Here is a 12,695-nt window from a genome sequence, read left to right as displayed (position 1 = left end):
CTAAAACACTTCCAAAACAAACCTTTTCAAATTCCTAACTTATCATAGGCTATTTCAAAAGCCTTGAAGTAAAATTTCAACCATCTCAGATCAAATTCAAATCCTATGGCGTACAACCCTTCCCCGAACTACGTAGACTCTGATCCTCCATAAGGAGGTACGTAGGCACTTGGCAACAAGGAGAGTCCCCTCCCCCATAAATCTCATTTTGTCCCGATTTCATTTCTTTGAATTACAAACCTTTAATTATGATAATCTTTGCCATTTAACCCTATTAACTGTCTGTTACCTTTCTTTATTTTTTTGCCATAAACCTTGATCATTATAATGCAAACCTTAGGAAAGGGTTTAGGGTGCCTAACACCTTCCCTCGACCTAAATATAATAACTTACCCTGATCTCTCAACTGCGCGAGGTTTCCTATTCGCCTTGGTAGAATAGGTGGCGACTCTAATCTTTAATTTTTAGGGCAGGTTGCTACAGCTGGCGACTCTGCTGGGAAAACTAAAAAATGGTGAATACTATGCTCCTATAGTTTTTAGGTTTTGGCAGGGTTTAGGTTTAGCAAAGTGTTAGGGTTTGGCTAAGTTGCCATTTTTAGGGTTTGCGTTTGTTTGTTAATTGTTTGTTTTTCATCTTTTTATTTGTTTAATTGTTTCTAAAAATATTCTATTTGCTTTGATATTTGTATTTAATTGCATAATTGTTATATTATATGCACTGCTGGGTATATATTATGTTGTGTTAAAACCTATGTGTGGGAGCTATCCTTGAGATCAGGGGGGGACTTGAATCGCCTACGAGTCTCATTGATAACTCCACTTGGAGTGGGTTGAATATTCGGAAATGTCCAAAACGAGGCTTGACTTTGTTGAGGGCAGGACTGGATAGTCAGCTGATCTCTCCGAGAAGCTACCCTAAAAATTCGAACCTCATTGGATAAAATGAGTTGTTCTAAAATCCGAAGAGACAAAAAGTCTCGGAGGCTACGAACGACCCCATGAGACCCGTGTCTAGGACATACCAATGGAAAGGGTAGGCTCCCTAAAAGCCGCTACGTCGAACCTATGAACCTAGGGCTTTTGTGTTTATGTGATTAAATGTGAAATATTATTTGTGATTATTATATTCGTATTTTTGTTTTTGTTTTTTGTGTTTTATTTGTGTGCATGCATCATTCATCATATGCATTTTATCATGACTTATCCACAGAAAAATAGTAAAGTAAAAAATATATAAATATAAAAATGTATTTTGTTTGGTGATTTGTAGGAAGGATGAGTACAAAGAAGCCCATTATCCACTTTGCTGTTTCCACCCCAGATATCAAGAAACTGAAAATAATAAAGGAAAAATTACCATCAAGTGCTTTGGATAGGTTTGTGGCCCGTTATGGAGATATTTTGGATTTGTTAAAGGTAAAAGTCCAAGAGGAAGCTATCACTGCATTGGTCCAATTCTATGATCCTCCGCTTAGATGCTTTACTTTTCAAGATTTTCAGTTGGCTCCAACTTTGGAAGAAAGGGATGCTATGTTAGGATTTTCAAGGATAAAAAGGGAATTCTATACTGGTGTGGGTAAAGAAGTTGATTTCTCAGATTTGGCAAAAGCTTTGGGTTTATCCGCTACGGAGTTGAAATCTAATTATAAAACTGATTGAGATGTGCATGGGATCAAAATATCTTACTTAGAAAATCAAGCTTTAATGTATGCTCAAAGGAAACAATGGGACATTTGTGGACATTTATTAGCTCTTTTGATTTTTGGTGTTGTCTTATTGCCAAAAAATATTGATTATATTGATCCTGCCGCCATTCATGCTTTCACCTCTTTTAAGATTTTTGACAAGGATCCGACTCCCACCATCCTTGCTGATATTTATTATGCCATCCATGCGCGGTGTATGAAGAAGAAAGGGATGCTATTTTGTTGTGTGCATTTTCTATATTCTTGATTAACTTCCCATCTCTACAAAGCTAGTTGTTTTATTAAAGAATTGACTAGAAATGATTGGTCCCAAAAATTAAGGGCTCTAAAAGCAGATTCTATCCTTTGGTATGCAAAGAAATTAAATTCCGATAAGATTATTTATAAATGTGGAGATTTCAACAATGTGCCTTTGATGGGAACATTAGGATGCATTAATTATAATCCTATTCTAGCATTGCGCCAACTAGGCCATTCCATGGAGTGTGAGTCTCCCAAATCACAATTGGAAGAATTACTTTTGCATGACAACGGGAAAGGGGAACCAAGGACTTTAAAGAAAATAATTCAAGCTTGGAGACATGTGCAATCAAAGAGTTTTGGGCCAAAGAACATCATTGCTAGAGAACCTTATACTAGTTGGGTTCAAGAAAGATTTGGAAAGATTTTGCTTCCTTTTGTTGTGGATCCCGCATATAAGCCTGATTCTCCTAATCCTGTTCCTCTATCCATCGAAGAGGTAGAAGGGATCAGGGCTGCCCTAGAGGCGTCCCGAAAGGAAAAAGAAAAATTAGAGCTTGATATACATCAACTTACCAACGAAAGGAGCCAACTACGCTTTGACCTTAAAGAGAAAAACCAAGAGCTTCAAGCAATGAAGGAAGATAATGATAGGCAAAGAAGTAAAAGGAAACGTGCAACCGAAGGAGTTCTAAGTGCTAATTACAATCTAGAAGCATATAATGAGAAGTTGGAACAAGCAAATCTAGAAATTGCAAGGTGGAGAAGACGTTATGAAAAAGCTTCTCATGATAAAGCGGAATCCGAGAAAAATTTAGAAACCGTGGTCTTTGAATTAACTGATAGAACTACAGATCAAGAGGTGGAAATAAGGAATCTAAAGTTTGATCTTCAAGAAGCTCGCAATTCTGGACAAGAAGAGCGCGCAAGAAGAATAACTACGGAGGAAGCACTTTTACAGCGCACCGGTGAGTACGATAGAGCACTTCAAGCTATGGCATCACTTAGGCAAGTGTTCATAAGGCAAAGAGAGATATACGAGGCAGCCATGGATGAAAGAGATCATTGGAAAAGACTTTACATAATTGTTTCTACGGCGAATGAACATGTGAGCATGGTTCCTAAGATGCTTGAAGACTACGAAAAATGCCGCAATAATTATGATAAGCTAGTCTTCTTGTGTAATGATTTAATACAAGACATTCCAAAGAGTTTGGCAAAGGCAGAATCATCTCCTATCATCCTTCCTAAAGAAATCAAAGAGTTCATGGAGCTTTGTAGGGATATGGTGGACAAGTTCCGAGAAGACATCCAAAAGCGTTCCTAATTTTACTTTATTTCTTTGTTGCTTTTATTTCAAGTATTTTAATTTTAGTTTCCATTCCTATTTGTGAACCAACAATAAAGTGGTGTTTCTTTCAATTAATAAAGTGTGTTTATTTTCGCGTTTACTCATTGTTCCTATAATATTCACCAAATAATTATAAAAAAAAGAAGAAGAATATATAAAAAAAAGGAATATATATATATATATATATATATATATATATATACTATAATAATGTGGATAAGACATGAACATAGCATAAGCATAACATTCATATCATGCATACCATAATTTATTTTCAAAGCATTAAAAGAAAAAAAACTATCTTTATCTCCAGTCACACCATTGGAGAAGGCAACCAAGCAACCATACCACCATACCAAACCCGTGCTCAGAAGAAGAAAGCCATGGAACAACTAGAGCAGAATCAAGCCGCTCTTCGCGAAGAAGTAACTCAGTTGAAAGGTACTGCAGATGAGATTAAGGGAGGAATGGCTCAGATGTTGAGTTTCATGAAGGACATCAGGGATGATCAGGAAAAGGCTAGGGAAGCTCGGAATCAGTATGAGGAAATACCGAACGATGGCAACCCGCTGTTAGGATTTGTTCAGGGCTTCGACCCTCGCAAATCAAATGCTCACTCCTCTAAGAGAGTTACCAGAATCCATGAAGAGGGAGAAGCTTCCCATGAAGGATTCATTCCCACCACTTAGAAAGAGGGGGCGCCTCGCACGATTTGTATCCCTGCTAACAATCCACCTAAGGATGAGGATTACGTGGATTTACAATATGGGGAGGCAGATGAAACAAACCAAGAACCCCAACATAAGCAAACCCAATCTGATTCTGAAGAAAGTGCTAGAAATAGTGGACAAATCAAAGCGCTAGAAGAAAGGCTGAAAGCAGTAGAAGGATATGACGTCTTTGATGTGGATACCTATGAAATGAGATTGGTTCCGGATTTGACTATTCCTCACAAGTTCAAGATACCCAACTTTGAAAAATACAAAGGACTTACGTGCCCAAGAAGTCATTTACGCATGTACGTCAGGAAGATGGCTGCTAATGCCAATGACCAAAAGCTAATGATGCATTTCTTCCAAGACAGTCTAAGTGGGGCATCTGTTGAATGGTACATGCAATTGGAAAAGACGCATATCCGAAGCTGGAATGACCTTGCTAATACGTTCCTAAAGCAATACAAGTACAATCTGGACATGGCACCCAATCGAATGCAACTACAAAATTTGTCCCTAAAGAAGGAAGAATCATTCAAGGAATACGCCCAAAGATGGCGAGAAATGGCGTCCCGAGTCCAACCTCCGTTACTGGAAAAGGAGATGGTTGACATGTTTATGAGAACTCTACAAGGACCATACTAAGATAAGATGATCGAAAGTGTATCCTCAGGATTCTCAGATCTAGTGGTCATCGGAGAAAGAATTGAGGACGGAATCAAAGATGGGAAAATACAAGGAGCATCATCTAACTCTTATCACTCAAAGAGGCCCACCTCAACCTTCGCTAAAAAGAAGGAAGGGGAGACCAACGCAGTAGTGCATCAAGACCCTAGACCTCCTATGTCTTACTCGCTGCAACAGAATAGATTCCTAGCGCCACAAAGGAAATTCGACCCTTTGCCCACCTCCAGAAGCGAAATACTGAAATATCTGGTAAATGAGCAATTAGTAGAACTCAGACCTATGCCACCTCCGATTCCTGGAAGAGCTACGCCCAACTTCAGACCTAATGAAAGGTGTGAATTTCACGCCAATTCTCCTGGACACACATTAGAAAAATGTTGGGCTTTCAGGCACAAGGCTCAAGACCTAATCGAGTCTGGGGCAATTGCTTTTGACAAACCTAACGTGAAGACGAATCCCATGCCTCGTCACGATGGCACAGTCAATGCGATCGAGGTCGTCACTGAGCAAGAGTTAGTTCAACAACGGAGCTCCCCTATAGACGCCCTTAAGAGGTATCTACTCGCAAAGGGGTTCGTCCTAGAACATAACGAGGCTTTTAAGGACACCCTGCAGAGACTCGTGGACCAAGGAGTAATTCAGTTGAAAGAACATCCCGAGGAGGAGTATGTGGCCATGCGGGAGAGGAATGAGCCATTGATAATACCTAGTCCAGGGGCAAGGAAGACATTAATCATCCCCTGCGCCAAAGCACCATTGCTGATACCCACTCAAGTACACACTAGGATCATCCCAGTCAGAGATCCATATCCGGTGGACAAAATGAAAGCGGTCCCTTGGGAATATGATTCTAGTACTAATACGGATGTGACAAACATCGTTGGGCCTGGGGGCATGACTCGTAGTGGTCGCATATTCAATACTGCGAAACCAAATGAGAACTTAGCACAAGCAAGTAATCAAGCTACTGTGGTCCCGACTGAAGAAGGCCCGCCCAAGGACAAAGAGACTACTAACAAGGATGCTGAAGAGTTTTTGGCGTTGATCAAGAAAAGTGATTATAGAGTGGTGGACCAGTTGCACCAAACTCCGTCCAAAATATCACTCCTCTCGCTGTTAGTACATTCAGAAAAACATCGAGACGCCTTGATGAAAATCCTGAACGCCGCCCACGTAACTAAAGACATCACTGTGAATCAATTTGATGGGATGGTGGCTAATCTTACTACTGGGGCATGTTTAAGTTTTAGTGAGCATGAGCTACCCTCACAAGGGAAAGAGCACAACAAAGCCCTGCATATCTCCATACAATGTGGGAAAGCTCATCTAACTAGAGTTCTGATCGACACAGGGTCATCATTAAACGTGATGCCGAAGGCCACTCTCGACAAGATAGCCTTGGAAGGTCTGGTAGTTAGACCAAGTCGTCTGGTGGTCAAAGCCTTTGATGGGTCACAAAGTCCGGTGTTTGGAGAGGTTGACCTCCTTGTGGTAGTTGGTCCCCATACATTCTGCATTAATTTCCAAGTAATGGAGATTGAACCTGCTTATACTTGCTTATTGGGACGTCCCTGGATTCATGCTGCTGGGGCAGTTACCTCTAATCTGCATCAGAAAGTAAAATTTGTGGATGGAAACTCTATAGTGACCGTTGTTGCACCCCAAAATTTGCCCTCTTTATTTGAGCTATAAGTTAATAATGACGTTTATTTCGTCTCCCAAAAATCAAAGAAAAATAATAAAGAGTTTATTATCTGAGTGTTTGATTGAATTGTGTGTTGAGTTTGCTTATGCTCCAAGTAAAATTCGTCTTCAAAGATTGTTCAAGGCATTGCTATTGAATTGATAAATCGAGACATCAAAAATTGAATTGATATAGAGGTTCATTGGAGGTGTAAGTTGGTTAAAATTCATTCATTAATCTTTGAAGTGGAATGTTCGAAAAGTATTCAAATTGAGATAAAGAACTTACAAGACATATTCAAAGCATAGCATAATACAAGTTAATTTGGTTTAAGGATTGAATTAGGAGTCCGATAAGAATGCAAGACGATTGGATTCGAAGTAGATTCGGGTGTTTCCATAACTTCGCATTTTGCCCACGATTGTATGAAGTTTTAAGCTTGCAAGATTATTGAGTTGGTTTATCGGAACTGTTACAAGGCTTACCGGATGTTCATCATTTCATGTAGATATTATTCATCATTGTTCAAAATTTCAAATGCAAATGTTCAAGAGTTATCATCAAGCTTTACATTGTCCAAAATCCAATTCATGTTACATAATACTCAAAAATCAAGCCCATCATGGTTCAATACAAAGATATCTACACAGAGAAAAACACAGGAAAGTATTACAAGAAACTTATACCCAAAATCTATCCTAAATCTCATTCCCATTAGCCTCCTACTTGACAAAGCTTGTTGGCAATTCACACAACAAATCCGATGAATCAAAAGCCGAGCCCCGACCATCCATGCTCAAATCTGCATAAAACTTGTTCAAAAGACAACCAGCCTGCAAATAAACCGAAACCGGTTTGAAAATGAACCAGTATCGGTCCAAAGAAAAACCGTGCTGCACCATGAAAATAGACAAAACCGGCAAAAGCTAACTGGCAGCAAAGGTTACCGAACTCAGAAAAGAAGAAAAATTCAATGATAACCGGAAAAGAGTGGTAACAAACTGGGACTCACCTTATAACAAACTTCTCCACTTTCTAAGAACTTCTTGACGATCAAAAACTCTCTCCAAGAACCTTCATCCTCTTCAACTTCAATTCTCCAAGAACCTCTGAACCTTCATCATCTTCTTGAATCCACGGTCAATTTTCAACGCCTTCCTCAATCTTTCTCTCTGGATTCACGATAACAGAAATCACCAAACCTTCACTTTCCAGAAACTCACCATCGAATTCACCTCTCCACGCTTCAATCATCATCTTGAATCCTCACGCGCTTCATACAATTCATCAATATCTCTGAACCGACATCTTCAACTCGATCTGCAAAAGGCATAAACTCCACGCCTTCATCAACATCTTTGAACCGAATCGCTTCATCATCGTGAATCTTCAATACTTCGCATAAAAAATCATCACCGAATCCACTGCATATTCATCAAGAACGCAACACCTTCGCCGTCACTGAGTAACACGATTTACATCCTCATCGTCTCCAAATTTCAACGATCTCCACCACGCGCAACTTCACACTAATCTTTCATCCGCATCTCTGAAAACAACAACATCACGCTCCAATCATCAGGAACGTAGAATTGAAATATGCAAGAAATCACATCGGATGAGAACTGAGGGAGGTGTGTGCCGCGGTTCTTGTGAGAGTCTGAACGGAGACGATATATGAGGACTTTGAATCAAAGAGATCTAAGAGCGGAGACGAACATGAGAGCGAGATCGAGAGAGAACTGGAGAGGTTGGAACGAGTGAGAGGCAATCGAGAGAGAGGCGATCGAGAGCGGGGAGATCACGGTGGCACGCCGTTGAGATCCGTCGGTGTGTGCTGTCGCGGCGCTGCTTCGTTTTGTGAAGAAGGATAATGCCTCTTCAAAATCAATTCAATGGCCATAACTCACGTAACCCTAATCCTTTGTTAATCTTTGATTTTGTTTTTTTTTAATTTGATTAAATGATAGTAATTGATATTAATTGAAAATATTAACAAAAATCTGATTAGAAAAAGGCTTTCATTGGATGTCATACCCCAAATTTGTCCTACCCCTAACTTATTTCTAACTGGCTTAGACTTCGCATCCATGTACATACCTTCCATTAGGACATTAACATGATTCATGCATTCATTAATCAATAATCTGATAAGGGATCAAGGATTCTGAAGGACTAGGGTTCTCTGGGGTTTTGAGGTTCTCCTCTTCATCCAGAGTGATCAAGCCACAATGACATCTTCATCAAGATTTTTCAAGAGCACCCAAATGCATATGATCTCCTCAAGGATTCGAAGATCAGGGTGCCTCATTCTTAACGATAATAGCAAATTCTAGGGTTCACTCCCTTGCATCTGCTTATCCAGTCTGATATGACCTCTGGCATGGGTTGTCTCTTAACCTTGAGGGTTCAATTAGATTCCATTCAACATTCGAGGGATTTCAACTGATTCATTTATGATATAAGTCTCTGCCTTTGGTTAAGCAAGAATTGGAGGTTGCATGTCAGTACTAGAGCATCATACCAAGTTGGAAGGTTATTGTTCTTAACTTTGACTTTTTGATCAAAGTCAACCATGGGAGGTTTACTTTTGACCAAAGTCCACCTCAAGTTTGTTCTCATTTATATCTCATGGATTTATTGATTCATTTGGGTATGGCAAGATTGAACATGAGATGAAAAGATTTGAACTTCTAATTGACGCAAGTTGGAGAAAAAAGGAACAAAAGAGAATTTCTTTACCATATTCATTCACTATTCCATGGCAATGAAATCCATTCCCTCATGAGATCCATTTGCATCGTTACCATAAAGGAAATTAAAAAAAATAGCACATAAGTATCCAACAAGTTTCATCGAGCTACACACATAAATACGTAATTTCATCCAAAGTCATTCAATCTCATTCCTGTTCAAAGTTACACCATTCCAATGAGAGCAAGGTTTATTCAAGAATTTGCAAGTGCCATTCATGGTTCTACTTCCGAAAATGTACGTGATAGTCATTACAGAAAAAAAACATTATAAGAGAGGAAGATTACAAGACATGTTCTTAAATCCTAAATTGCTAAGGCCAAGTTTCTATGAGCCAAGGTGTATCCCTGAGTCATGTTCCGCCTTTGTCGCCTAATCAAAATCAGATCCACTTCTTTGTACATAATGCCTTGCCGCTCCAAACTCAATTTCAAGGCATGCCCGACCATGTTCTACATCACCAACAACCTGCAGGAATATAAACCAAGGTCAGCCAGCACTATGTTTCAATCCACAAAACATCACAAACAATAAGCTGCCAGCAAAATAAAAATAAAACATTATGATGGCAATCTTTCGAACCCTGGAGGCAGCAAATGAGGAACTAAATAACAGCCGGCTATTCCTCAAACTCCTTGAGGTTGTTCTCAGGACAGGAAACAGAATGAACGTTGGAACCGATCGCGGTGATGCTAAATCTGAAACCAAATACACATAATCAGTACCAAGACCATCCAAAGAAAAAGCCTAACATACCAACTGTCATGAGCAATTGTTTTTCTAGCAGTCCATACATCATTAACTAGTTACACTCAAACTTCTCTGCACTTGACAGAACCGAACCGCACCGTACTAGTACCTGAACCCGCATATAATTCTAAACAGCCATTCCACACAGTGACCTTCTAACCATTTAATCCACAAGTACAAAACATCCTGCATATCATACAAAACACCATCAAATCCTACATTCAGTTCAAAGCAATGTTTGCTCAGTTTCATATTAAAGAAGAAAACCGAATTAGGTTCAAACAGCACAATCCAAAACAATACCTACATCATTTCCATCCAACTAGCTCTCCTAACTACTAACCTTTCATAAACCAAACTAACCATAACAGAATTTCAAACCCTTCCTATTTGTCAACACTAACAAACCTTCTCACCATTTCCTAGTCAGCATATAACAGAAAAACAGATTTGTAACTGCCTAATAACCAACTCTCAACCTCCAATCCTAGTCAGCATACTAACCTATAACAGATTTCAACAAAACTCTAACCAACTCATAACCACCAAAACCGCTTAATCCTCACCACTCAATTCTCCAACCGAATTTCAATCTGATGGCCCCCATTCCCTTTCCCTCTAACTGAATTCTCAACTTCAAGTCACCTATATAACTGACTCTCTTCTCAGATTCAAGCTACACGCCATTTTCCTTCCTTCACCTCTTCACACACGCCATCTCTTCCATCTTCTTCACCATCTTCTCCACCACTTCAACATTCATCTTCACTCACCATCATATACTTCAACCTCCTTCATCTTCTCCCTCACTCTCTCGGAATCTCTGCAACCTCACTATCTTCATAACTTCATCTCCATCACTTTCACGACTTCACCGTCTTCAATTTGTTCTTTATCCCCTCTTCACCTTCACCACCTTCAATTGCAGAAGAAAAGAATCGGAAAACTAACAGAAGAGAGAAGAAAATTTTAACAGAGAAATCATCCTCACAACGCAACAACAACACAAGAATTTCAACAAAAAAAGAATACTCAAAGAAGAAGAGTCGAAGAACACAGAAGAAGGAGAAGGATCGAGAAACGCAAAATCGAGAACTCACCTGAATAATTTCTCCGTTTCCTCGCGTTTGTTTCGCATTTGGAGCTCTTGGAATCTCTCTGGTATTCTTTCCGCTTCGCGTTTGTTCTCCACTCCAGGTAAGCCTAAAACCTCTTCAATCCTCTCTGTTCATGGCATAGCATCGTTGTTTGAATCCCATGGTGCAATGTTTGAATGAGTTTAGGGTCAGCTTTTTGTTTGATTTCAATCTGAGTAAGTTAGGGTTCGAATTGGGGATTCTAAGTTTTGTTTGAATCAAAGATGTTTTGGAGGGAACAATAAGAGACGGAAGGAGACGGTGGTTTGGTTAGCCTCTTGCGACGGTGGCCGCTCGGAGAAGGAATTCTCCGGCGCCGTTTTGAGAGGGGAAAGATGGAACGAGAATGAAAGAGTCTGAAAAGAGAAAGTTGAAACGTCACACATTGACCCTAACCCCATACACATGAAACGCACCGTTTCATTGTTTTATTTAATTTTCTTTTATTTTATTAAAATCATGATAATAAATCTGTAACAAAAATATCCTTGGCCCATACATGAGTTGCTGATTCACACCCCACCTGGCCCATCATACCTCCGTGTTGGACATAGAGAAAATCTGAACAACAAAAATAGTCTCATGGGCCACTCAGCTTGGGCTTCAGCGCCAATTACTAGGGCTGCAACCAGATTCCAGTTTAACACCCCCCCTGACTCACACTTAATTGATAGATTTTAGGTCCTTTTACTTAGTTCTTTTTTACTATACTTTTTTCTTAGATAATTAAAAAACAATAAAAATCATAATTTTTGTTAGATTTTTAGGTAATAAAAAATGACATAGAAAACAATAAAAATGTTAGTTTTAGGATTAATAGATTTTAACATAGTTAGGCTTGAATTAGATTTCCCTTAACACTTAAAGTCATAAAAAAATAGTAGTTTTTTAGTTTAATTTTGCACTAATGCTTGAATTGTTTTTGTATCATTTTCATGCTATTTTCGTATAATTTTGTTTGACTTTGTTGCTTGTTTTTGGCCATATTTTGGCCTACTTTAATAATATCATTTTAATGCTCCTTTTAGAATCGATTCCATTATCATGATCACTTTAGATTAGACTCCTTTGTACATAAACAACAATCATTAGGCTTAGAGATTAGGCTAGTCCCCCCCTTTATCATTTCTTTTTCTTTTACAACACTAAAACATCTAATAAATATCCAAAATAAAATCCCCATAAAAAATACAAAGAAAACACTTAAAACACTAATAATCAAAGTGAAAATTCTTAAAAAGGGAATGGAAGCTTGAACATCCCTTGCTTTAGGGAATGTTCGAGTGCTTGGATCTCCCTTGCTTTAGGGTTCCATTCGGGCGTAAGTTCCCAAATTCTAAAAGACACAAACCAAAGAGTAACTCGAGTTTCCCTTGCTTTAGGGATTTCCTCGAAACACTCAAACTCTCTCTCTTTCTCTCCTTTCTTAAGGGCATTGTTATCTCCGCTCTATTGCATCCTAGGTCGATCCCTTATGCAAGAGCGCGAGCGTTAACTCCGCCCAACTAAAAAACACAAAAACAAACAAAACTATAGAGCCGAACTACGGCGCTCTGATTCCTGAAAGGGATACGTAGGCATCAAGTCGCGGGGCTTGAACGAGCACACTTGTAAATATTTCCTTCTTTTCCCCGTATTTCTTTTTGCATGCATTCGCATTTAGACATAGACA

The 12,695-nt window shown here is 39.1% G+C and overlaps 1 protein-coding gene and 1 long non-coding RNA gene across 2 annotated transcripts; one reads left to right on the top strand and one right to left on the bottom strand.

Annotated features, from left to right (window-relative positions):
• Window positions 1-4,855: 4,855 nt before the first annotated feature.
• Window positions 4,856-6,767, top strand: LOC131633475 (uncharacterized). The gene is made up of 2 exons (XM_058904186.1): window positions 4,856-6,316; window positions 6,729-6,767. The coding sequence occupies exons 1-2, from the start codon at window positions 4,856-4,858 to the stop codon at window positions 6,765-6,767; spliced, it is 1,500 nt and encodes a 499-aa protein (XP_058760169.1).
• Window positions 6,768-9,310: 2,543 nt separating this feature from the next.
• LOC131633477 (uncharacterized) lies at window positions 9,311-11,362 on the bottom strand. The gene is made up of 3 exons (XR_009293331.1): window positions 10,988-11,362; window positions 9,720-9,835; window positions 9,311-9,605 (listed from the first exon to the last, which is right to left on the bottom strand). It is a non-coding gene; the product is annotated as an uncharacterized LOC131633477 (long non-coding RNA).
• Window positions 11,363-12,695: the final 1,333 nt, after the last annotated feature.

The sequence above is a fragment of the Vicia villosa genome, unplaced genomic scaffold (assembly GCF_029867415.1).
Source record: "Vicia villosa cultivar HV-30 ecotype Madison, WI unplaced genomic scaffold, Vvil1.0 ctg.001126F_1_1, whole genome shotgun sequence".
Classification (NCBI taxonomy): Eukaryota; Viridiplantae; Streptophyta; class Magnoliopsida; order Fabales; family Fabaceae; genus Vicia; species Vicia villosa.
Note: the sequence above shows the minus strand (reverse complement) of the source record. Positions and strands in the feature narration are given on the sequence as shown.